General features: G+C 33.8%; 2 protein-coding genes across 4 annotated transcripts; both read left to right on the top strand.

Annotated features, from left to right (window-relative positions):
- Positions 1-7,723: 7,723 nt before the first annotated feature.
- On the top strand, positions 7,724-15,892 carry LOC127794897 (uncharacterized). Of its 2 annotated transcripts, XR_008021712.1 has the most exons (6): positions 7,724-8,254; positions 9,905-9,941; positions 10,041-10,277; positions 10,375-10,422; positions 12,842-13,073; positions 15,061-15,208. XR_008021712.1 is itself a non-coding variant. In XM_052326194.1 (5 exons), exons 1-5 carry the CDS (start codon positions 7,953-7,955, stop codon positions 15,550-15,552), a joined length of 1,116 nt encoding a protein of 371 aa, XP_052182154.1. In that variant the 5' UTR covers positions 7,726-7,952; the 3' UTR covers positions 15,553-15,892. The 2 variants fall into 2 exon arrangements, 1 of the variants encoding a protein (XP_052182154.1); XM_052326194.1 differs by lacking the exon at positions 12,842-13,073 and having other exon boundaries at positions 7,726-8,254; positions 15,061-15,892.
- Positions 15,893-17,455: 1,563 nt separating this feature from the next.
- On the top strand, positions 17,456-26,532 carry LOC127794896 (autophagy-related protein 16-like). Of its 2 annotated transcripts, XM_052326193.1 has the most exons (6): positions 17,456-17,701; positions 17,820-17,946; positions 23,334-23,515; positions 23,621-23,816; positions 24,839-25,869; positions 25,981-26,532. In XM_052326193.1, coding segments are annotated over exons 1-5 (1,530 nt in total). In that variant the 5' UTR covers positions 17,456-17,699; the 3' UTR covers positions 25,862-25,869; positions 25,981-26,532. The 2 variants fall into 2 exon arrangements, with proteins under 2 accessions (XP_052182153.1, XP_052182152.1); XM_052326192.1 differs by having other exon boundaries at positions 24,839-26,532.
- Positions 26,533-27,956: the final 1,424 nt, after the last annotated feature.

The following is a 27,956-nucleotide window of genomic DNA, read 5'->3' as shown; positions in this document are numbered from 1 at the left end:
GCCATTAAAAGCTGTGGGGTTATGTGTATCTACTTCTTGATTAGCTCTATATATATATTACAGAATCATCGGATTCATTGAGTAATATTTTTATTTAAATTGGACATGCACATTTTCATTGCCTAATAAGAAGATGCCACCTAAATTAGATAAATAGCATTATTCAACTTGATTGGTCATATTTCGCTTCTCTGGAAACATGAGATTAATAATTAATGAAGGCGTGCTTCCTTAATTCTAAGTCTGTTTACATGTTATTGTATAGGTTTAATATGTACAGTGGCTCTTTAATAATTAAAAAAATATAATATTTAATTCTTAAAGTACTAAATATCAAGATTCAGTGTCTTAATTATTAAAAATTATTGTTTTTAGTTATTATCGTGATTAAAAATAAATGAAGTTGTTATCTATATCACGTAATATACTAAAAGGTATATTAAATTAGATTTAATACATAAATATGATATTTAATCCCTCAATAATTAAAAAATTGACATTTAGTCCCTAATATTAAAAAAAAACAAATTTAATTATAAAAAAAAACTAAACTCTGTTTTTTTTGTTGTTTTCAGTTTTTCAAAACAGTAAAAACATGTTTACTTTTATATTTTCAAAAAGCTATTTTTGAAAATTAAAACAAAAAATTGTAAAGAAAACTCAAAATAATAAAAAGTCATTTTAATTGTTTTCATCACAAATTTGCTCAAAGTTTGCAAAATGCAAAAAACGCTACAGACAAAAAGAATACGTTTTCAACAATTTCAAAACAGATACTTAAAATATAAAATTGAAAATAAATTAAAAACTAAAACACAAAGAGAACATCCCTAAAATTTTCATAAGAAATAATAAAAAGAGATATAAATTTGAGGTTATATGTTTTATTTTAGGTAATTCTTTTATGAAATTTTAGATATTTTTATGAAATTTAAGGCTTTGTTCTCTTTATTGTTTTAAAGCCGTTTTCAATTTTTCAAAATAATGAAAACATGTTTATTTTCATATTTTTAAAAACTCATTTTCGAAAATAAGAAAAAAAATTATAAACAAAACTCAAAATAACAAAAAATCGTTTTATATGTTTTTATCACAAATACGATTAAAATTTTTAAAACACTAAAAACGTTATAGACAAAAAGAACTATTTTTTAGCAATCTCAAAATAAACACTCAAAACACAAAACTAAAAGTGAGTTCAAAATTGAAAACTGAAACATGAAGAGAACATGTTTTGTATAAAATTTAAGTTTTTTTTTTTTTATCAAACTTGATTTTATTTTTTGAGATCAATTATCAATTTTTTTAATTATTGAGAGATCAAATATCATATTTATGTATTAAGACTAATTTGATATGTCTTATTGATATAATTTTTTTTATATGATGTGACATGAATAACAACTCTATTTATTCTCAATCATAGTAAAAATTTAAAGTAATAATATTTTTTTATAAATAAAATAATAATATTTAATAATTGATATACTAAATCTTAATATTTTATATTTTGGTGACTAAGTATTATATTTTTTAATTATTTAGAAGATAGTATTAAGCCTATTGTATTTTACTAGAGTAAAAGATATATCAACATAAAAAGCTAGACCGAAATCCTCTGCTACCGTTTGGTTTTTAGATTAAAACATTGATTAGTTTAAGTAATTCACATGCTCCTAAGTTTTGGGAATCTTTCGTGTTGCTTCAAATTAGATTGGAACAATAGGTAGGTGACAAGTGGTCGGCTTTCTAGGAATCCAATTCTAAATATATTCGACAGTTAGAACAGCAATAATTAGGAGTCCACATTCATTCTTGCCACGTCGCCATATCCTCACCGGCCGACCTGATGACCCGCTTAATAATAAATTTATGTGAATCAGCCGCATTAGCGTATTCGGACAAACACCTTGAAAAGAATTCAAAGATAGTGCAGTTTTATGGATGTATAATTCCCATATGACATTAGTTTTCAGCTTATAATATATGTTTTTGGGTAGTTCGATGAGTCAGGTTGAACTAACCACTTTCTCGTTATTATTATCGTGTTTTAGTTATTTTAAATTATTTTTTATAATTATTTATAATTTCTTTATTTTATGTTTTTATTTTGTGTCTATTTCATAAAGTTCGATCTATTTAGAGTCTGTAACCCGTTAAGACGTTGTATTTAAACATTTTTTCAATCATTGTAAAGTGGTTGCTTTGAAATAAGAGTTGGTGACCTTTTTTTTTGTGTGTGTTGACAATTCGAGTTTTGAGTGTGTTACTATGGGGATTAGTGTGCCTACATCACAAATGGTCAACATAGATTAAGCATAGAATAGACTCCCTATGACCAGTTAACGATCACTTAACCAACATATGATTATCGACATTGGTATTATCAGTGTTTCAATCCCTCTCCCACACCAATATCTCACGATCAGATCCCTCCCTGAAACCAATGTCGATCTATCAGAGCTCAATGCAAGCGAATTCACGTATGATTGAATTGTGCTTATCTAGAGTGGCCATCAACCTGCCTTTCTCCCATACCTTTATCTTTTGTCGACTGATGCAATGTAGATGGGCACTGCTCGATGTGATGACGAATTTACATGATTCATTGTACCATGGTTCTTAAAAGCTTTTGAGTGGAGAACATGTGCATTCACCAATTTGATTTCTTATTTCTTAACCAACAAGTTTACCACAACACATTTTTTTTCTTTTTAATAAGTCAGGTGTTTGAGATTTGCTCAAATAATTATGAAAAGAATAACATTTTTTCTTGATTTACTCTTTAACTAAATCTATATACAGTTATAGTCTATACAAATTCGGAGTGGATTTTTGACAAACGATTATCTTTTTTGTGAACTCCACTTTTACATCGCGAAGATACAACCCCCAAAAGGGCAACAATGCGCACCATGACCCTTCTTCCATGTTGGCAATTTGTTTTCCAGCCTTATTGTTGTCTTTCAGCAATAATTATACCTTTCAAAATGTCATAAGTATTTGAATCTCCGATATTTTTGTTATTCCCCTTGTATTTTACCGTTATACCAAGTTCGTGAAGTCATTTTAGATTTTAAATAATTATATATTAATGTGAGATTTCTCAAAAAGTTTGTTACTTTTTAGCGAGTGGATTGGAGCATAAGCATGTGTACGGAATCAAATTTCATCATTAATAGACTTAACAAGTCCTTATTCTCATTCATCAGTGGCCATCTAAACTTGGCCCATTTCGGCAGTTGATTGATCTGGTTGCTTTCGGACAACCTGGAGGCTGCCTTTGGGCTCCATAGGCATGAAGCCCAGTGCCAATAAAATAATAAAATTAAAAAACACACACACCCACATTAGGTTAAAACGAGTACACTTAAGACTAAGTCAAGACAAAATCTTATCATTAGACCTAATCATGCAAAATCCCATCATCATATTAAATGTTAAAATTTGTTACAGTTGCTATTTTTTTTTTTTATAAAAAGAGAAATACTAGACTGTATTCTCTTTGAGTTTTAATTTTTAATTCTGAATTTTTTTAATTTTTTATTTTTATAATTTATTTTTAAAAAACTAAAAAATCGTGTTTTTAAAAAATTATTTCTCAAAACAAAAAATTAGAAAAAAAGTTTTATTTAAAATTTTGAAAATAAAATTTTAATATCAATTTATTAAATAAATTTGATTATTCAATAAATTATAACTATTTAATGCTAATATATTATTAAAAAAATATATATCTTAAAGTTAGTGAATCTTACAATATTTTTTCTCATTACAAGAATAAAATAAGAATAAATAAATACATTGCCCTATTTTTTTCTGTATTTTGGTTGTTGTAGTTGAAAATAGCCAAAATAATTTTTTGTTGTTTTGAGTTTCTTTTATAATTTTTTTTTTATTTTTAAAAATATATTTTTAAAAATAGTAAAATAAACACATTTTCATTATTTTACAAAATTAAAAACTAAAAATAATTTGAAAATAGCAAAGAAAACGCAGCATAAGTGTTCAAGATAAAAATTTTATGATAATTTTAGCATTATATGTGGGATAAAGAATGAAATAATGCATAATAAAATGAAATGTAAAGGTAAAACAGGTAAAGGAAAGTTAATTAACTTAATATCGTTTGAGAAGAATAAATATAATATAATAATATAATATTATTTTATTTTATTTGGATAAAAAAAGGAAATGGGACGAAACAGTTAAAAAAATAAAATTATAATTATATCCCTTCACTTTCAAGTTAAATAAACAAGTACAACCGTAATAAAGATAAAGTAATAAAAATATATATATATTTTTTTCCCTCCTTACCCATAAGCTCCAAATCGAAATCATGCTTAATAAATATTTTATTAAGATGTGTTAACAAGAACAAAGTTTACGAACGTAATGGATTCCAAAACCAAGACAGGATACTAATATCCAATTAATTAACTTTAACATTTAATATTCAATTTAAATAAAATTTAATACTCCACTTAAACTTAAAAATCAATATAATGAATTTCCCAAATCACCATGGCGTTTAACAATATTTTTAAAAATCATTGAAGGCAGGCAAGGGCGGGTCCAACAGTGAGGGGCACCGAGGATTGGGCCTTGACGAAGGAGGAAGGCATGTGAGAGGGAGATGAGTTGCGGTTGGTGCATGTTTGTATGGTATGGTATGGTGTGTAGTAGTTAGTATTTGAGCATTGATTCAAGGAGTTTGCAACTGTGGCAATGCTGCGAAGTGCATCTTCCCAGACAAAAAGGCAAATATTTTCTAAAATCTCCCAGGGTGGGCACCACCACGTCCACCAGACCAGATGGTGCAAATCAAATCCCCCCCCCCACACACTCTCTCTTCCCAATCAGCTTTTGCTCCCCCAGCTGGAAGCCAGCACACTTCACCCAGGCCCAGCATTAGCAACCTCCTCTCATTTTATATATATGTATATATTTATATATATATATATTTTATTATACCAACCGAACCCATCAAAATTTAAGAGAGTTTTCATCAAACAACTTGTTATTTTTTATCACTACTGTAACAAATATCGATATTCTTAAATATCTTAAAAATAAAAAAGTTGATTAATTTTGACCAAATACTTCAAATTACCCCTTTGTTAAAAATAAATAATAATTATTATTATAATTATAATTGTAGTTGTGGGTTGGGTTGCAGATCTCTATGATCTTCTCCCTCCTCATCATTATGGCTCACATGATTTTACTTCTTTTACCAAACCTTTGCTTTCTCTCCTTGTTCCCCCCTCCCTCCAATTCCAAATGCCAATGCCCCTTTTCCCTGTTGTTTTGGCCACTCTCTTGTGGGACAACCCCAGATTTGCATTTCATCATCCCATCGATCTATTCAACAGATTTGCATTTTAACGGATTTGTAAATCTGGAATCTCATTTTATATTAAGAGTTGCTGGGAACCTTATTATTATACTATTATATATATAATAATAATAATATAATATATAAGGTGAAGGAAAAGAATGCGGATTTACAACTTAAGAAACACTTTTATTAAAGTAAGTATGATTTAAGTAGATTTTATTTTATTTTTTATAGGAGGATGATTGCGATATATATATATTTTGTTAAAAAGTTAAAACTGGTTATAGAAAATTAATTGAGAGTGGTGTGGTTTGACTTTACTTGATTTGGAAGCGATTTAGTATTATTGAATGTTTTAAATTAATTAAGATTTTGGGTGCAAATTACGCGGGCCGAGTCGAGTGTGACTCTGGACTCTGGCCTCAAGAGTACAAGGAGAGGTCACGTGCACCGCACATGATTGCCATCCAAGGGGGAAGGGTAAATTGGCCTGGCAAAGGTAGCAGGGAGGAGTGATAAACCAACCAACCAACCAACCAGACAACCTCAGGGTAGGGTAGGGTAGGGTAGGGCAGGACAAGGGTTTAGGGTAGAGATGGTAGCATGCATACTGAGGAGTGATTTGACTTAGGTAAAGGTCTTAAAATTTGAAAGTATTAAATTAAATTATTATTATATTATTATTATTAATGGATCCCACTTAATTGGCTCGCTTTCTAAGCGCTGATTAACTCATTTTTTTTTATACATATAACATGATAAAATTTAAGAATCAAAGTGTTTTCAAACTCCAATCAATAATCATGTCATAATTATTATTAAAATTAGATTGAATTGATTTGATTGAACTGAGAGTTGGTTTTTTTTTGGGGGGGATTTTATCAATTCATAAAATATTCGTCAGTATTTTAATAATAATAATTACTTGGATCATCATCTAAAAAGAAATTACTTAAAATGCTTAATATAGTTATTATTGTCTTCAGAGACCTATGCTACTATATACATTGATAGTTCAAGAAGAATACACACTAAAGCCAGCCAACTGGACTGGTATTGAATTGAAGACCATATATACACAATCAAAATATCCAAATTAATGTTGCTAAAATGGGATAATTAAAAATCAAAAAATAGCAATCTGCACTAAGAGGGTTTAGCCCATTTATATTTCAATTTCAATTGCATGATTTAATAAAAATTGGCCCCTTTTTTTTAATAATAATAATTAGATTATACTATAATATTTTGTAATACTTTTATATTTTAAAAGTAAATTAGAATAATATTTTGTTAAATAGCTTGATCCAAGTAGTATTTTTTAAATGGCTTAATGCCTTGGTAGAAAATTAAATTATTCATAATTTAAGGATGGTAATATTTTCATTGGTCAATTAGTAAAATATCCAATATACCCTTATTTTAATTTTTACAATCAATCCAATTAGTTAATTTGACCACCAATTTGATATGTAAATCATTATACATAATTTAATATATTTAATTAGTACAGAAAAATCTACTTAGATATTTTTATTAGACACAAGTCTGACATGTATATATATAAAGCCTAAACAAAATAATTTAATAACAATAAAAATAGAACAATATAATTACAGTTACATATATATTTTTTTAATTTTTAATAACAATAAAAAAATATATTAATCCTTTTACAAGTCAGCTATATAAATTATACCTCATAAATCATTATTTTTAGTATCAACCTTATCTTTGTAACATCCATATAATTTACTCACAATATTATTATTATTTTTTTAAGTGGAGAGAGAATATATATATATATACTTTTAAAATTATTATATTTTTTTCGAAGAAAAAAAGAAAACAAAGGGCTGAATAATGTTTTTGCTATTATATATCAGTTTAAAAATTTAGAAAACTTAAAAATAATTTTATTTTATATTTTCTTAAGTCCATTTAATTATAAAATAAAAAATAGTATTGGCTCAATAAATTTAATTTTAAAAATAAAAAAATTATTTTTCTTGAAATTATCGTACTTATGTAGTCTCTCTGTACTCATGTTCTTCATTTTGCAGGAGAAGATAAATCGAAGGATGTGTATCGGGAAGATCAGAGTTCGAACATATAACCCATTAAAATAATATCGACATATCGTAATCCGTCTTTTACCATTCAAATTATGCTTTTAGGGAAATAATAAATTATTTTCCTTTCACTTTATTCTCCTTTTTTTTAATTATTTGATTTATTATTTAATCCCTCATCGTCTTTTTGTCTTTTGAATGAAATCAAACTTTTATCCTTTTGAAATCAAACCACAATTCACAAACCATAAAAAGAAAGTTTTTTATTCTCCAAAAACAAAAATCTATAAAATTCGGCTTCCACTCCTTCTCTCTGCCCCGACTGCCTTCATCTCTCTCTCCCTCTCTCTCTCTCTCTCTTACACACACACACACTCACACACACCCACACACTCTGAGCTATCCAGAATGACTAGAAGACCAGAAGGAATGTCGATCCACTACTGAATCAACTTCTCTGCACATAGAAAAGAGAAACCAACGCATTGAATTGCATCTCTGTACATAGATAGAGATACATAGAAAGAGGGAGAGAGATGGGTGGAGTCACTTCATCAATGGCGGCCAAGTTCGCATTTTTCCCACCAAACCCACCCTCTTACAAGCTAATTACCGACGACGCCACTGGCCTCTTGCTCTTGCACCCTTTCCCTCACCGAGAAAACGTCGAGGTGTTGAAGCTGCCCACTCGCCGCGGCACGGAAATCGTGGCCGTCTACGTTCGATACCCCATGGCCACCTCCACTTTGCTCTACTCTCACGGCAATGCCGCCGATATTGGCCAGATGTACGAGCTTTTCGTCGAATTGAGCATTCACTTGCGTGTCAATCTCATGGGGTACTCTCTCTCTCTCGCTATATATACACATATACATATACATATACATACATATATATATATATATATATACACACATCTCATCTGGCTCCTGCCTATGAGCTGTTCGCTGGAATGACGCAATGAGTTACACGTTAATCTCATACTGATTTTCCCGCTAATCTTGTGATATTTTTTATAGAAGGGAAAGGGCAATGAATTTTGAATTATGCTTGAAGTCTGCCTGTTCTGGATCTGCTGATGGGTGAGATGCAAACGAAGGGTTTAATGGTTAGGTGGTTCTGGTTTTATTCTGGATCTCAGGATCTGTACTTTTTCAGATCCTAGTGGGTCACGCAAATGATTAATTCGTTGAGGTACTTGGTCTGATGGAAAGCTGTCAGTTTGATGTCCAAGGATGTAGTTTGCTCTGGGTTTCCTTAAAACAAATTATCCACATTAACGTAGGCGAGTCTTCTGTTTGTATTTGATTAAAAAAAAGGAAAATAGTTTGTTTTTAGTATTCGATGAGAATGAAATCAGGTTTTAGATATATGAGGAAGTGAAGCTTTTCCCGGATGGATGTGAAGAACCGTAGCTGTAACTGTATGCGGTCTGAAACAGCGGATAGAGAAGTAGGGGAAGAGAATTTTCTCTACTTTCAGGAGGATGCAAACTAAATACTTGTTATAAGATGTGATGTGATAGGCTATTCTTCACTTGATAATTGAAAAATGTTGGAATTTGGAAAGATTGGAGTAACGTAGCTAATGCTATATACACAAAATTTGCATCCTTATCCACTAAATTTGATTAAATTTAGTGGCTTTTATTTCCATTGAGTGTAATGATAAGTTGGTAACTGCTTTTGAACTGAAGTTTATTTTTATCTTACTTATTCGCAGAACAAGATGGTAACTTTAAGAGATCAGTATTGCAAAAGATTGCTTTTCTTCTGAATAACTGCTCTGATTTGGCCCTGATATTGTTTGTTTGAATTTTTAAATTCTTGTGAAATGATATTCAGATTCGTTTCTGAATCAAACAATGGTGTAAGGGATTGAATTCGTGCCTGCCAAACTTACAAGACTAGTGAAAAATGCATCAATAAAATGACTTCATCTTTGGCATGTATTATAGGTGTTAATGAGTTAGGCAGTAAAGTTTATATGCATGCTAATTTCAAGAACCTCAACCGGGTAATTTCCAAGGCAAAATTTTCTTTGGGCCTAGATATTTAATTATCTTTTTTTCATACTTAATAAAAGAGTATCTAGTTCATGCTTCTTGCATTATAGCTGTTGCAATATTAACTGGAACTTGTAGTTTATATACTTTTTGTATTGCTTATTCTTGAAAAAGTGATCCCTTTGCCTTTCTTGTTAGCCCTACAATTAAACACGTCTTGATCATTAATGATCAAACATTCCTTTCTTTTAGGATAGTAGTAATGTAAGATTTACACGCAATATATAAATCCTAAGGCCACAAAGTGAAGGTATTCCATCTCCCACTTGCTTCTACTTATTCATTTTCCTACTAGAAGACGCAAAAACAAATGCTTTCTTATAACACAACTTATCCATGTTATGATCTCTTCTCTTCCTAAGGTGCTGCTGTATAAATGGTTTGTGTGGAAACTTTTCTGAGACAGATTTTGATTTTGTGCAGGTATGACTACTCTGGCTATGGGCAGTCAACTGGGAAGGTAACTGCAGTTTTTATTTTCTTCATGACTGTTTGGTTTCTGGAGTTGATTCAAAATTTCAATGCTCCTTCTCTGATTCACTTGAATACTTGGTTACAGCCGAGTGAACAGAACACGTATGCAGATATTGAAGCTGCATATAAATGCCTTGAAGAGAGCTATGGTGCTAAGCAGGACGAGATCATCCTTTATGGCCAGTCTGTTGGAAGTGGCCCTACCTTGGACCTGGCAGCCCGTTTGCCTGGACTAAGAGCTGTTGTTTTACACAGTCCAATATTGTCAGGCTTAAGAGTAATGTATCCTGTAAAGCGCACATATTGGTTTGACATCTACAAGGTAAGGTTCTTGTAGGCTGATACAAATGGACTTCATTTTGCTATTAGATTCTTCACATCTCTGTCTCTGAACATGATTTGGTTTCGATATCATGCAGAACATTGACAAAATTCAACTTGTCAAGTGTCCTGTTCTGGTCATCCATGTAAGTTCTCAAATCCAACTATTAGCTCAATTGAATAAATTTATTATGCAATGTGAATATCGTTGAATAATGCACTGTGAGTACTTGAAGCGAAGGTAAATTCAATATGTTAAGCTTCCTGGTATTTGACTTTAAAGACTTCTTGAACATAATTGCTTTCAAAAAGCCTATTTTTGGCCAGTGCAAAGAAATCTATGTCAATGAATATACAGGGCAACTTGGACAACACGTGGGTAGAAATGATTTTATATAGCTTTCTATAGTTCTGTAAGGTGCTACTCTTTTCTTAAGAGTTAATTCTTACAAAAAAGAACATGGTTGACAATAATTGCAACAGCATTTTCAAGTCCTAACTCCTAAGAATGTGATATCCTGAAAATAGTTGTGATCATGTAGTTCTAACTGCCTGATTCATTTCTTATTATCTAAAGTTTTCTATAACCTGACTAACCAGATTAAATGGAGCAAGGTTAAATCAAGTTTATCTTTGTGTTCACTCTGTCTATCTGGGACTTGTCATTGGAAGGGATCTGAGTTCAATTTTAAAGCATTCTTTGTGTTCATTCAGTCTCTCTGGACTTCTCATTGGAAGGGATCTGAGCTTAATTTTAAAGCATTTTTAATTTTTATTAGAGGTCATCTGGCAGAAGGTGAAATTGCAATTTTGGTCTGAATTCTCTTTATTTATGCTGGACATGTGATCATTTTATTAAGAACCTTCCTAACTAGAATACATGAATTGAATGTGATTTAGACGCCCACCTTCTGCAACTTATGGAAATGCCAAAGAGCTAGGTATGACTTCTCTTTCCCTTGCCAGATGACGTAGTAGCAGATCAATCAACTCTTTTATGTTGTGTCAAGAGAAATAAGAAGAATGCATAAATAGAAGGGGTTTTCCCCCATGGTTAGTGGTGGGTGGATCAAGGTAGATCGTCTGTATCCTGCGGTGCTACTTTCACTACCTCTTGTGGCTTGGTGGTGTCCTGGTCATACAGTCAACCGGTTTAACTGGGTTGGGGCCTATGATGCTATCAAGGAGGCTATGGCAAGGGATTTCACTAGGAGTAATGGACGGCCCGATGCTCGCACTGAATTCTCATGCTATAGGCAAACATGCGGGCACACCCCCATAGGCAACCAATGTAGGTAACCTCTTGGGCAGCAACCAAAGGGCCTCATTGGATTAACCATACTCTTCCCTATTTTTCATGAGCAAAAAGAAAAAATAATAAAAAAGCGTTCATAAAATCATAAAAAAACATACTCTTGGGTTTCCCTATTTTTCATGGGCAAAAAGAAAAAGTAATAAAAAAGCATACAAAAAATCAGCAACTTTTAATAATTTCCCAAGCTAAATGGGAAGCTGAGTCAAATGGAACTTTCTCTTTATTCAACATATTTATTCTTTTTAATAAACTTGTCAAAAACGTGTTACTGGCAGATTTTAAAGCAAGCACCTCTAAGGGGCGGTTTAGTTGTGGAAAATGATCTCTAGTTTTCTTTTTTTGTGGAAAATTGGAAAACATGTTCAAATGTTAGAAATATAGATAACTATTTCCAATCTAAAAAATTATAACATATGTTCCAAAAAAAAAAGAAGATGTTTTAATTTCTTTTCTATAGCTTGTGTTAGAGAAGGAGAAGATAATTTGTGGAAAATATTTGGAAAGCTGCATTTTCCAAATCTCCAAATTAATAAGGAAAGCTTAGAAAACACATTTTAGGAGTTTTCTAAGTTTAGTTCAATTCTGAAAAACTGCGTTTTCCAAATCTCCATTTTCTATTTGGATTTTTTTTCTTTTTTATATTTGAACAAGTTTTCTACACTTTTCCATTTTCTATGGAGTACTTTTCTAGAAAACTGGGATTGCGTTCCACAACTAAACTGCCCGTAGAATTCTTGACATGTTTTTAGTTAGGGAAGTGAACGCATTTACCTTGCATGCTTTCTTGTATAGTTGTATATATCATCAAATGTACCAAATTTGAATGTTTGAAGAACTTATCTTCTATCCATTTTAAAAAGAGAAAAAAAATGGAAAAGGAAACAAAAAAGTACAGAATTAGCTGTCAACTAGATACTGTGTCAAGAGTCATGTCTGAAGAAAGGGACTGCTTTCTGCTTTCCCAAGAAGTTCTTTACTTTGGTTGTGAACACTGAAGCATAAAAAACAAAGAAGGAGAAGGCCAAAAGAAGGGAAAAAAAAAAAGAAGTAATAAAAGCGAAGTCTGATCAATTGGAGAATTCAACCAGGCCACCATTTTATGAAGTGACTATTTGTTTAATAAATTGGTACTTACAATTTCCTAAATATTAATATTCAAATTCAAATTATTTTCTGTATTATGGTAATGAAGTCTAAATTTCCTACAATTAATCATATTTCTGAGCAAATTTAACTCTTATAAGGATCAGCTACATCAAAGGTGGTCTTGGAGCTTCTACCCCTCTTGGGAGGCTTAATGCCAAGCACTTAAGGACTGGATTCTCTATTGTTTGGATTGCCTTCATTTTCAGTTACCTTTTGATGTCTTCAGTCTTACATTTTGCCCCTGGTCAATGCTAAAACTTCAAATCCATGGCAATGTGGATATCAAAGAAGAACGGAGACTTCTAAGAGCATGCCATGTCCTTGTCATTTTCCCTGGTATGGACATTAGTTGGATATTCCCCAAAACAGACGGACTCTAGCTTAAATCTATTCTTTTAGTTTTGTATTTATTTCATTTTGCAAACTTGGAGGACACACAGAAATGCATGTCTATTGCATAATATGCACACAAATTAATGTTAAGTCAAATAAGGAAACTTAAAAGTCTAATGATAAAATAAAAAATATATATTTATAAATTGATGCCTATTAGGTACTCTTCTTTTAGACTTTCTTATGGTGTAGACACTCTTTGTTTTCTATTTTAGAAATTCTAAAACCAAATCAATTTGTTTATTAATATAGCTCTTTTTTTCCCATGTGTAGAATGTCGGAAATGAGTTTTTCCCATTTTGAATGTCATATTTTAACATACAACGACAATAACAATAACAATAACAATAACAATAACAATAACAATAACTGAATAACAACAGTAAGCCCTAATCCCAAGGTTGGGATCAATTATATGAATTTTACCTTTTCAATCATTTCTATTTATGATCATATATTTTATATGGCCATTATATGCTTTGTCATCCTTAAGATTTTTTCATTCACATTCTCTTTATTATTTCTCTAACTTTTTTATTACAAACCTTTTCTATTTCATTCGCTCTCTTCACAGGTGCACCTATTGATTTTCTTTCTGCATGTCTAAATCCTCTTAGTTGCGTCTCATGTATTTTTTCTTCAATATGCATCACTTTAATCTTATTGTGGATAACTAACCCCATTTGTGTTGTGTCTTCTCTTATATGGCTACACATGCATTGGAATTTTATCATCTAAGTTATATTTATATTTTTCACATGTTACTACTTAGCTAAGCAACATTCTATGTCATACAAAAAAGGTTGGTTTTATAGCCTTTCTATAAACCTGATAGTGTTTTCATGTATTTAAAAATACACGTCTGTTTTGTTCTATGTCCTGTTTATCTTTTTTTGGGAATAATTGACCTGTTAGGTATTAGCATGTGTGTATGTTGTTTTGTATAGCTCTATAATGTGTTAGTATCTGTTCTTTCTAAGTTGATGGTAGGAGTCGTATATATTTAGTGCAGTCCTTGTGCAGCATTCTAATCATGTTGGCAAATTGAACAGTATTTTGGTCCATTTTTAATTGCTTGTCAGCTTGAACAATGATCTTCTCATATTTTTTTGTAAGGTCCCTATAATTCATCATACATAAAAGTCTTTTCTTTTTTTGGTAAATAAAAAATGCACTTTTTGATTTTAACTAGTTTGTTTTAATTATATGGGCAACATCCTTGTTAATCTCCTCATCTTTTTGGATAATCGATCCAAGGTATGTGAAGATTTTCAAGTCTCACATAACATCATGCACGCTATGTTTTTATTACACTTACATTTCATATATTTAGTTTTCAATCTTCTTGACCTAAAATCTTTAGATTCTAAAGTGCTTTTTCCATGTCCTGAGCTTACTATTCATGCATTCTTTTGTATCATCTATCAAGACAATGTCATATGCAAATAGCATATACCAAGGCATTTCTACTTTGGATGCTTTTATTGAGTTCATCTAATACTGCAACAAAAATTTAATGGCTCAATGCAGATTCTTGATGTAATCCTAATTGTAATTGGAAAGACTTCAGTATCTCCTTACATGTTTTTCTCCGTGATGCATACTGCATCCAAATAAATGAAATTAGAGCAAGCTATTATAATAGTTAACTAGCAATAGACAAAATGTTAGAATTAGGAACTATCTCATATAACCTCGAGGATGGTTCTTCTCATCTGCAAATCATGCTGTGAACAGCTTTAGTAGCGATCTCTTTAACCATGTATGGTACAGAGAAAATAATATAAACCCTCTTTAGACTTTATGATTTTCGTTACTAGCATGCATCTATCTACATGCCATAATTCTTTGTTCTTTACAGGGGATTTGTTTCCATTTGGCTCAGTTATGAACTTATTTCTTTTTGGACATGTTTGAAATTATTCTGCAGGGAACCTCCGATGATGTTGTTGACTTCTCCCATGGTAAACAACTTTGGGATCTTTGCCTAGTTCAATATGAACCGCTGTGGCTTAAAGGAGGAAATCACTGTGACTTGGAAAAATTCCCAGAGTATATTCGGCATCTGAAGAAGTTTGTATCTACCGTGGAAAAATCACCATCGCAGAGGATGAGTTCTAGAAGAAGCATAGACCGTCCCGAAAATTCTAGGAAGAGTACTGACTGTTTTGAGGCGCCAAGGAAGAGTACTGACAGGAGAGAAAAACCAAGACGGAGCACCGATAAGGCTGAGAAGTTGAAATTTCACGAGTACAAATTTAGTAACGATGACAAACTGGCAAAGTTGAGAGTATCTTTTGACCAGGTAGAGAGGTCTCGGAGGAGTGTGGAATACCATGAGAAATCACGGAAAAGCATCGACCAACAGCTGGAACGAGCAAGGAAGAGTGTTGACTGGTTGGATAGGATACGAGCCGGCTAAGTGTACATTTTAGAAGAAGTATGTGCAGTGAGTTTGTATTGGCGGAAACGGGGCGAAGGAAGAGAGGGGGGGAAATTATATTGGTCATGTAACTTATGGTTTTTTTGTTTTTCCTTTTTTGGGTTCCTAACATTTGAATCTCTTAAATTTGACTGATTGCTGATTGCAGATTGCCTGCCTGTGTTGAAAGAGGTCTTGTTTTAATATGTAGTTTAACCATAAACTTAATCTGCTTTCTCTTGTCTGGCTGTGATGTGAATTGGGGAATTTGTATCTCTGATAAATCTTTCCATAGACACATGTTAGTTAATAGAAGCCTGACATCTTCTTTCCATAGACACATCTGTGTTGAAATTGACTTGGTTGGTTGGTTGGTTTTCTTGTCCAATTAATTTGTCTACCAAATGCTGGCCGTTTCTTCCTTTCTATAATTCTACGTCTTGCAGCCTTTCATTCAGGCTAGGCTAGGCAGGTTCTGATTATGGAACAACTCCAGTTCTGTTTTTGGGTCAATCTTTCAGGATTCTCCATCTTTTACTGTCACAGGCTGGCAAAGTGAAGTATTCTGAATTTTAACTTCTTTTTTATCGCTTGCGTTACTGTGTTTGGACCAGATTTTTTTTCCCATCTAAAGTGTTCCTTAAATGATTTTGTTGAGAGTTTTTTTTTTATTTTTTGGGTATAATTATTTGGTAATTCTATTAAACACGTCTAATAAGAAGTCACACTCACATGTACTGAATAATTAGAAAAGTGGGCTTGTCCCATGTATGTAGGTCTTTAATTTGTTTTTTTTTTTTTTTGAAAATTAACCAAGTGTTTATTTTGAATTTTAAACATGCCTACTAATAGCCTTGATATGCATAATACATGCAAATTTGATAACAATAGAATAAAGGGTTGTAGCTCTTTTTCAAGGAAAATAATTAATTTTAAAAATAAATTGCATTTATCACTAAATTAAAATGTATATTTTTCATTTTGAAAAATGTGTTAAGTTAACCTCCTGATTAAACAGACATTAGAAAAACTATATCTTTTTTTTTTTTTTTAATTATACTAATCTCCTAATTAAACAGACATTAAAAATCTATGTAAATATATAAAAAGTTAGGGGTAATTTTGCATAACGTAAATGTAACAATAAATTGTAATCTGATAGAACTTTTGGGTGGTAAGATATTAAGTATAATTTTGAAATATTTTATACTTAAATTTTGAGAGTGTACTGTGTATTTTCTTTTAGTTTTTAAATATTTAATTAACAACACTTTCCATAACATATAATATAAAAGTCATCATACTTGATTAAAAATTATTATTTTTAATTGAAATCTTTTCACTGATCAAAGAAAGTCTTTTAAGTAATTGGTAAGTGAACTTATGTTGAATATAAATTAGAGATGGGGGGTAGAGTTGAGAATAAGATTGAAGTGATGTGATTGGGTTGGGTTGGGTTGATTTGGTTGTGGTGTTGTTGTTAGCTGCTGCCCTGTGTCTGTACTTCAAATTGTTGTGTTTGTGTTTGCTTGTCTTTTTTACTTTTTAGATTTGTTGTTATATTGAGCTAAAGCTTTTGTACAAATCAAATGGTCGTTACTTGTTAGTATTTTTTGATTTTATGGTATAAATTTTGAAATTAAAACCTAACACGAATTTATCTTTAATTAGTTAGTTTGGGTAAGTTGAAATTTATTTTGTGATTGGACAAATTCTGATTTTAAATTTACATATCTAAACTAATCATAATTAATTAATTCAGATTGGGGTTAATCTAAAATTCAAATTATTTATTTCACAAGCATGAAGAATTTCTAAAAATTAAAAAAAAAATAATTAATTCGTATTTAAAAAAAGAATAAAAACCAACCACCACCACTAAACAAAAAAGACTTACCTTCAGTCCCACCACCACCACCAGCAGGCATCCGGTGATCTTACTCGGAAGCCTTGTTCTGAGATTGGTTAATCATACCTATATATGTTTGTGGTCTTCTCCATCCATCTTGTTTTGGAAGACCAAAACTTTCTTCAGCAGAGCATTAACAAACCCCTTCTGTTCCTCAATTCCACTCTCCAACCAACACTGCTCTGCTCTGCCCTGCCCACAACTTCAAATTGCTCCAACCCACTTCGATTCCATCAATATGTGAGCACTTTTATCCCCTCAATTTCTCTACTTTTTTGACATTCGAATATCGGTATACGCGCACATCTAAATGCCTGGTATTAGGCTGGACTGAACGATTTCTCTTTTTCCTTTTCAGGTCAGAAGACGAAATCGCCATGAATGCAATCAGGCACGCTCTGAGGGCTCTCCGACAGAGGCACTTGCTCGAAGAGGGCGCCCATGCCCCAGCTTTCATCGCTCTCGCTAGGCCTCTGGTTCTTCAGGTTTCTACCATGTCCACCACATAGTTTTGGTAGTTTTTCCTTTCTTCTTTTCCTGTCATGTTTGATTTGTATTTTGATTGGTGAATATCGTTTCTTTTTCTTTCGTTAGTTTGTGTGCTGCCATGAGCTATCAATTTACTTAATTTTACTTCATTGTGCTTTCTTTCCCTGAAGGTAAAGTATCCCTGACCCATTGAAACATTTTTCTTCATCCATTTTTTCCCCAAATCATCACTGTACCATATACGTTGAACACTTTGGAAGGACTCTTACAACCAACGTCTGTCGGAATTCGCAGTACTCTGGTTCACCGGGTCCTGCTCAAATCCATAACTCATGCCAACACTCAGTTCATGCTGTCTAGCGTCCGCTTCTTGATGCTCTTCTGTCTCCTTTCCTTCGACATCCACAACGTCTTCAAAACCTTACAAACTAAACATCACCAATAATATATTAAGTCTTAATTCTACTATATGGGGTCAGCGCATGAATTTTAGCTGGCCTAGTCTGTCATTTTTATTCATGGCCTTATCTTCTATGAGGCACTTATAACTTATCTCATATTTAAGAGTTTCCCACTGAGTTTTTCTTAATCTCTCTACCTCTTTTGTGACGCAACGTGTAGCGTGAGTGTGAAAATAATATACCAAAATAAACCCTTGAAAGAACAAACTTCAATGGCCGAAGCTTAGCTTTCAAGAAAATATAAAAATAAGACTGTTTTGCTAAAAAAACCCAAATAGGTTGCTGAAATTTGTATTGAAAAAACTTATTACAAACTCTATATTTTAGGCATATTTATAGTGTTTGGCTAATCTAAATTCATCTAATATTTGTAACTAAAATTCAACTAGAATAAAATAATCTAACTAGAATCCTAAAAATAAAACCTAAATAAAAGTCAATTAAAATAGAAACAAAATCCTAAGTAAAATTCAACTAGAATCCTAGTAAAAATAAAACCCGAATCAAACATGAAGTAGAATCCTAAATTAAGTAGAAACATGAAGTAGAATCCTAAATCAAGTAGAATCTTAAAACATATGAAGTATTAAAACACTGTTTGCTACTGTTTCGGCGATATTGTTCTGACGTAGTTGGGTCGGCTTTGGGTCGGGTCTTGATCAGTGACCGCATCATTCACCTCCACTTGAGAAGAATTTGTCCTCGAATTATGATCCGGGTATGAAAACTCAATATCCGGCAAATACAAAGAAAGATCAGCAACATTGAATGTTTTGGAAATACCCATATGATTAGGCAAATCCACAACAGAAGCATTATCATCGATCTTTTTTTGTAATATTGTAAGGACCATACTTCTTTGGTTTGAGCTTGTTCTGCTGTCCTACTGGAATCCATTCCTTCTTCAAGAATATCATGACTTCATTTCCAATCTCAAATACCTTGTGTTTCATATACTTGTCAGTTGTTGCTTTGTACTTTTTATTTGTGCAACTTTTGCTTGACATCTTCCTAAATTGCTTGAACTTTTTTGTTAAAGGAATATGAGCAAAGACATTCCTTCCCCTCTTAGCCCTATCTTTGTTAGCATGGGTCCAACCATCACCATGTTTGTTGCCCTTTGCCTCCATTGTATTATTACTGTTAGATTGAGAAAGTTGAACATTCTATCTTGAGCGCTTCTCTAATCTAGTAGATCTTATCACAGGTCTTTCTCCTCTCATCAGTTTTCTTGATTTTGACTTCTCAATAGCTTCCAAATTCAGACATAGATTTTTCTTGCTTGGAGAAGCATTCTTTTGCAATGGTTTCGAATAAAGGTTTATTCCATGACTACCAGTAGTCTATCCATCACTTAAAATATTGATGCTTGAATCCTCCTTTGGTCTAAGCACTTGATTAGCTATTGCAGCAGCTGCTACAGTATTCTTAATTTCAGAATCTAATTTTAGATTAATACCGAAAGTAGTTGCACTACCCGAGTTAACTAGTCTGGGAGATCCAACACCCCTTTCCACATAGAGACCCCTGTGATCATCTTGCTTTTGCAATCGCAAAGGTGAGTATGTTCCTATTACCTTCGATTCAACCATGCTAGAGCCTTAATAAACTGTAGAAGGATCTGCTACTGTGGCTTCCATCTCCTTTACAATCGTACGTCGATCAGAAGAAACACCACCATTATTGGATTGCGAAGCAATGCCTGAGCCCTCGAGACTAAAAAATACCATGAGTCAACAACCTTGGAGTTTCTGTCATGTTAGCAACATAAACCATACTTGATTTTGCAAACGTTGAGGTTGCTGGGGCAATATAATGTTCAAGATCAAGCTCCAAACTCACCGAAAAGCCATTCTTTAGTTTATACTCATCGTTTCTCCAATGGTTGTGTTGCAGCGCATTCCTCCTAACCCCTCTACTACTAGGGTTGGCTATCATACAACCAAGATCATCCTCATCGTCGCTATCATCCATCATTGGTCTTCTAGGATTAATGAGGACAAGATTAATGGCTAGTCTTCCTGGTTTAACGTAGCCGGCTTGATTCACGCCATTAGTTCGGTTCTGATTATCCTTAACTCGTTGTAAAACGCCCAATTGCTTGTGGATTCACTCCAATTGCTGCTGCATTGTACGAGTTATTTCCCGTTGTTCTTCGATTGCTCTCCAAATCGCGAGCAGCCCTTGATCACCGTCACGAGGTTGGTTGCTATTGTTACTTTCAAGATTGGCCATCTGATTGGTTGATAAACGGCTTTGATACCACCTGATGCAGCGTGTTGCGTGGGTGTGAAAAAAATACACCAAAATAAACCCTTGAAAGAACAAACTTCAATGGCCGAAACTTAGCTTTCAAGAAGACGTAAAGACAAGACTAGTTTGTTAAGAAAATTCAAATAGATTACTGAAATTTATATTGAGAAAACTTATTACAAACTCTATATTCTAGGCATATTTATAGTGTTTGGCTAATCCAAATTCATTTAATATTTGTAACTAAAATTCAACTAGAATAAAATTATCTAACTAGAATCCTAAAAATAAAACCTAAATAAAAGTCAACTAGTATAGAAATAAATCCCAAGTAAAATTCAACTAGAATCCTAATAAAAATAAAACCCTAATCAAACTTGAAGTAGAATCCTAAATCAAGTAGAAACATGAAGTAAATCCTAAATCAAGTAGAATCCTAAAACATATGAAGTATTAAAATACTGTTTGCTACTGTTTCAGCGATACTGTTTCGGCGTGGTCGGGTTGGCCTTGAGCCGGGTTTTGATTAGTGACCGCTTCATTTTGCAAAAACCTTTCAAGTTGATAAGAAATTTCTGCCAAAGATCAAAGAAGGTCCATGCTTAATCCTGCACTCCAAGCAAGTTTGGTCCCTCTTCTAGGCATTTGAGATTTGAGAGATAATTCCACTAATCCAAAATTTCACGATTACAGGATCCAAACAATATTTAAGATATTCCCACAGTACTCTTCAGATTATGAATCTGTATACATTTGATTTTGATGTGACAATGGATTGGCTATGGTTGAAATTCAGAACTAGTCAGATGGAGTGAATAATTTCCTCGCTCCTCCCCTAGCCATGCTTCCATTTTCCATTGCACCCAGCCTTCTGGTATGGATGCATCTAAACTCTGTCTTACCAAAAATATTTTCACCACTCAAGCTCTGGTCTGCCGTCTATCAAGCAATGGATTCTGAATTTCCATTGTTGCAGCACTCATGTAGCAGTTATATATCATGGAGCTGCCTCTGGATTTCTGCATCAACATTTCGTTATGCATTATTCCAGCCCCTCTCTTGCCTTTATCACTAGAGAAGATAAATTAATAGTGCTGGGACGGTTACCTTGTCCTCATCCCATGATAAATGATATTGAAGCTTTGAAGGATCAAAATCAGTCACATAAACTCGCTTGACTCAAGTTTGAGCAGCTCAATCTTTTGATAATCCACAATCCTTTGTTATAAGAAATTATAAGATAATACAAGTATACTATGCCAATCTTTTGGTCATGGAATTTGCCAATAACATCTAGCAATCTTCATATTGGCAGTGTTTGGAAGAATAACATTCTCAACTCATAAAAATACCACACTTGTTCTATATAGAAGAGGCTATTGAAGTTGTTCTGTCCAAGAACATGGGCCCAAGCCTAAAGAGAGAGGCCCAAAAGTCTATCGGAGAAGAAATCTGTAGAAACAAGTCACAAGTGCATGAAGATTTGGATAACCGAGAGACTTGAGAGACATCAGCCAAGTGACTAAGACCGAATGACTGAGACTAAGAGATAATCGAGTAACCTCACCTGAGAGCCTCTCTTGAGGCCTTTGAGAGACCCTCTCTGGAATTCATGCATCACTTGACCACTACTATTTAGAAGAATCTCATGGGCCACTCAAATCCAGAAGCCTCTATCCTAATCACGCGACTGACCCTTCTGGGAGACAACAAGCCCCGAGAGACTTGATCTTCAGACACTACTCACGTGAAACCGTGAAGGACATAATCAATCATACCTTCGAGATGCTCGTCTAAAAATCTAAGAGAGAACTCGAGATGCCCGCCAGAGATCGTGGCTTTTCCTCCATCTATTAGTCTCCCCCCCAAAATAAAAAGGAGACTCCTCCTTTAGTAAAGGGATGCTCACAACTCTACTCAGATTATAACTCTACTTGTTTTATGCATTCAACACTCTCATTTAAAGACTAACTTAAACATTGGAGGATTCGTATAAGAGACTCATCCACATGCCTAACCGGTTTCTTTCTCTGCAGGTCTCCCAAAGACTACACCTGAGACACTCTCCCATTACAAAGAAATATATTGTTGTATCTAGGCAACAATAGAAGTAATAAATTGAAATATCATTTAATATATAAAAGTAACACTATTTCATGAATATATTAGTGTACCATAAATGTGAAAGTATTTAAGTATTATAGTCAACAAGTTGTCCATAAAAGTACATAAATTCACAAGTTAAAATATATCATAATCTAATTAAACATGTAAGTAAATAACATGAATAGCATCTAGTAAAAGGTGTCCCCAATGCAGGAGGCTCCCTGTCCTGCGAGGGTCATAATTGCATGCAAAATTTTCCTTGCTCTATTATTATTATTATTTATTTAAAGAGTAAGCACGTTCAACTTCCTAGTCTTAAATAAACTCAATTTCGATCAAGTCATCACCAGTAATCATGCATGGCATGTTAGACATGTATTTTGATGTACCCACAAATCACCACCAGTGCAAATGCCGCCTGGAATTCAGTATTCCACCATGATTGTGAGATATTGTGCTCTATGATTCTAGTTATCCTTATGAATTCTTTTTCTGAATATTTGTGATTTTTTTGGCTAAATGTTCTGAATATTATTATGATTGAGTTTTTTTATGTTTTAAAGGGCTCAGAATGGGAAGAGAAATTAGAAAATCTTGAACTGGAACTTCAGCAATGTTACAAGGCCCAAGTTCGACTGACTGAGCAGCTTGGGGTGGAAGTGGCTGAGTCCAGAGCTTCAAAGGCTTTAGTTCAAGACAAAGAAGCCATAATTTTTGATCTGCAAAATGACCTTAACAAAGCAAGGTTTTATTTCCTTTTATATTTTCCACACATATTATCCATTTTATTTTGAAAGACATTCAAAATATAAGTGGTTGCAGACAGTTGACTCAAATGTACATGCTTCAGGGATGAATGCTCTCATTTAACTGAGCTATTAGAAGAAAATGCCAAGGCTTTAGAATTGGTTGTGAGTGAGAACCAGGAACTGAGAGCACAAATTGAGAAGATGAATAAAAGAGCTAAACATGCCGAGGCTGAAAATAAGACGTTAATTGACCGTTGGATGTTGAAAAAAATGCAGGATGCTGAACACCTGAATGAGGTACTTCGTAGTTTATTTTTATAGTCGGATTCATTATGCTTGACAGGTATAGAAATCCATTGCTTAGGAAGGACACAGAAAAATATAGTTCAAAAGCAAATGAAGGGGTATCTTTGTTGTTTGCTCCAAAACTAATGGAGACCCAACTAGTGTTATCCGTTTCTATGGCAGAGACTGCTCGTTTGGAACTTATGAATATCAATTTTTCAGATAATGTGTTTTTAGTCATTTAATGTGTTTTTTTTTTTCCTTTGAACAGTGTTTAGAGTTAGCATGCTTGTCAATAAGTAGGCATGTCATTGATAAGCTTAATTTTGTTTGAGGTTGAACAAGAACTCCTGAGTGTTTAATTAATTTGAACTCTTCACTGGATGGAACTACTTAATGCCAGTAAGAGAGAAAACTATGGGCTCTAAACCTATGTGTGCTTAAATGGTTTCTCATTTCCTCTGAAGAAACCCAACCTCTCTAAGTTGAATATTCGGTAAAATTGTTGAACATAAAATTAAAATCTACTACTTGAGATCTTCTTTATCATACTTCCTGGCTTATCCTAATTATTTTGAAGGATAGGATGGAATTACAGGAGTAAAATTTATGCAGAGTTGTGTCTTGACTTGACTCTCATTTGCTCAGAAGTTCTCCTGCCTTTTTCTAAAGTCTTGCAACACCCCCCCCCCCCCCCTTTCCTGTTTTCGAAACGAAAATATCTTGGTGGGTCCAAAGGCTTTGGGTGAAACTAGGCACCTTTGTGCAGAACTTAATTCTTTGGTGAAAGTGATAACTTTTTGAACCTAACTGCTTTGAAAGCTTATTGTAGTCTATTTCAATTTGTCTATAGAGGGATGAGGATTCTGATTTATATGCTTTTTGTGGACCAAAGTCAAAATTTCATCCTTCTGAAAATTTTGATATCGGGAAGTCTCCCCAGTTTCTTTTATTTTCCGAGGAGCCTGAGTGCTCATGTTTTGAGCATTTACCTGCTGTCTTCCCGTTAACTATTGTGCCTGTTATGATATTAGGCAAATGCACTTTGCGAGGATATGCTTGATCAACTCAAAGCAAGTGGTATAGAACAACTTGCCAGGCAACAAGTGGATGGCGTGATCCACCAAAGTGAAGAAGGTGCCGAATACTATGTGGAGTCTACGGTTCCCTATCAACGCATGCATCGTATACCTGCACATGAAGGTGGATGTGCTGCTATATTTTTTGAGTACAATTCCGGAAAATTGGTTAGCGGAGGACAAGATGGGACTGTCAAAATGTGGGACACAAACGCGGGGTCATTAAGTAGCACTTTCTTTGGTTGCCTAGGTTCTGTTCTTGATCTCACCTTTGCCCATGATACCGGATCTGTAATTGCTGCGAGCAGCTCAAACAATTTATACGTATGGGATGCAAGTTCTGGTCAGATGCATCATACTCTAACAGGTCATACGGATAAAGTATGTGCTGTAGACGTGAGCAAAGTTTCAAGTCGCTACATAGCAAGTGCAGCATACGATCACACTATTAAAATTTGGGATCTGCAGAAAGGTTACTGCATAAAGTCTGTAACTTTTCATAGTAATTGCAATGCCCTTTGCTTCAGCATGGATGGACGGACCATTTGTTCGGGCCATGTTGACGGGAATCTTCGTTTGTGGGATATCCAGACGGGGAAGCTCCTAAGTGAGGTTGCTGCGCATTCACTTGCTGTTACTTCAATCTCACTATCTCAAAATAGAAATGTGATACTGACAAGTGGGAGGGACAACTTGCACAACTTGTTTGATGTACGATCTCTGGAAATTTGTGGCACACTAAGAGCGAGCGGAACCAGATTGGCCTCTAATTGGAGCAGGTCTTGCATTAGTCCAGACGACAACTACGTTGCTGCTGGATCTGCTGATGGATCTGTCTATGTTTGGTCAGTATCGAAAGCCAGCATAGTCAGCACCCTTAAGGAACACAGTGCGCCGGTTCTATGTTGTTCATGGAGCGGTTTAGGAAAGCCCCTGGCCTCTGCCGACAGGAATGGGATTGTTTATACGTGGACATGACACAATTGGTATTTACTGGGATTTTTGTGATTTCCTGTAAAAATATTGGAATAATATGACCTCCCATTTCTTATACTCGAAATGACTGCCTTCATCAATATTTCTTGTGCTGCTTGTAGAAGATATAGGGAAAGACCGATGCTGTGTACCGCAAAGGACTCTGATGATTTCGACTTGATGGTATTATAAGTGGACGACATAAAGAGTTGTAACGATATTGTAGCTGTTAACTGGTATTCGGTTGGGGAAACACTCTCTTCCTCGCTCAGCAGCATGCAGGACTTCCATGGTGAGGAACAAAGATTAATCGCTTTCCAGTTTCTTTTGATTTAAATTGATGACTGTTCTTCAGATATAACCACATTGTTACATTGATTCACGTCAAGATTCATGCTCTGGCATGGGAGCTCTTGTGCTGCTTGTAGTGGAAATAAGTATATTCTTCTTTGGTTGGACACCATTTTTGCGAGAAATAAATCAGACGTCTCTCAATGAAACTGTAGATGGCAAGGATGATGTGATAGCTCCCCATTCCTTGAAATGGGCTTACTTTGATTGAGTTGTTTGTTAGATCCTATTGTACAGAATGAGTAGAAGAGGAGAAGATACATAGGAATTAGGAAATGTGAAGAACCCATCATGCTAATAATGATTTTGTTATTGCTATGATTTTTGCTATGGCTTTGTGGGACTCTCTGGCATTGCTATGATTTTTGCATGATAGAAAAGTGCATCGATCTCGCATATATGCATTTCATAAAATAATATAACATTGCTAGTTCTGAAGAGATCAATCGGAGCCGGTCGGCGGCGGGAGGTGATTGTGGCGGAGATAGTAGTCCAAGGCATACTCGTTGTTCTTGAAAATGCCCATCTTCTTCAGGGCCGCCACGTACTCCGGCGAGTGTCGCCCAGTGTTCCGATAAGGAAAGTAGACACTACGACCCAGGTCTCTACATATCGTCTCTCGCAATCTCGCCGCCTGTATGGCCTCCGGGTCGTCGGTGGGCAGGGGCGGAGCGAAGCTATCGATGATGCATTTCTCGAAAGTGAGCGCAGCATGGACGGCGGGAGCCAATGATGCGAGCAACAGCGCCGCCATAAGCACCACGGTTGGAGATTTGTGCTGGGAGAAAAGGAGTTTCATGGTTTGATTTGGGGAAAGGGAGGATGGAGACTGAAATTGATCGAATCAACGAGAGCGAGTGTTAGTGGAATACATTATTTCAATCAATATATATATATATGTGTGTGTGTTGAGCAAACTGACCATAAAACTAACTCACATCACTAAAAAAAAAGGCAGAGACTTTAAAGCCGGATTTATTGTATCATGTAATGAAGAGAGTAGTGGCCAAAGAGTAGTAGTAGTAGTAGTAGTAGTAGTCTACAACTCTTTACATTTATTTAGTTAATTCGATCCTTCTGGAGGAGGATTTAGCTAGGTGATTAATCTAGTCTAGCTAATTATATTAAAGTTTAGAAAAATAGGTTTACTCGTAAAGAACAGAAACAAGAAATTAATTTGAATTTTTGGTTTACCAAACTAGAATTGAACAATATATATATATATGGATATTTTTTATATTTATAAAATATATACATGTTATATGTTTATGTAGATGCCCATCCTTAAATTCTGTCTGAAAGTAAATAAAATAACTGTTAAACTGTTACCATAATTAATGTATGGATACATATAATAATTATTATAATTCTACGTCTGGCTGTTACATATCCCTGTGGAGTGGAGGAGGAGATTACGGTTGAATTGTAAATCCCAATTAACTCACTCTACATCTGCTATTTAACTCCAAAACAACCACAATCTTCCCATTAATTAAATCTGCGGTCGGTTGAGGGCTATATATATATATATTCATTTACCAGTTAAACACATAATAATAATCATTGCTAAAAGCCAACATTTTTCAACTCTATACTTCGCGGCCTCACGCTTAACTCTAAAATAAATGATTCTTATATAAAAATATTTTCACACGAGCAATTTTTATAATAATAAAAATTTAATTTATTAAAACAAATAAATAGTAATACTATTTTTAAATCATTTGAGCCAACCCCAATCTATCTA

The sequence above is a fragment of the Diospyros lotus genome, chromosome 2 (assembly GCF_014633365.1).
Source record: "Diospyros lotus cultivar Yz01 chromosome 2, ASM1463336v1, whole genome shotgun sequence".
In the NCBI taxonomy this organism is placed as follows: Eukaryota; Viridiplantae; Streptophyta; class Magnoliopsida; order Ericales; family Ebenaceae; genus Diospyros; species Diospyros lotus.
The sequence above is the reverse complement of the archived record's forward strand: the minus strand, read 5'-3'. Positions and strand labels throughout refer to the sequence as shown.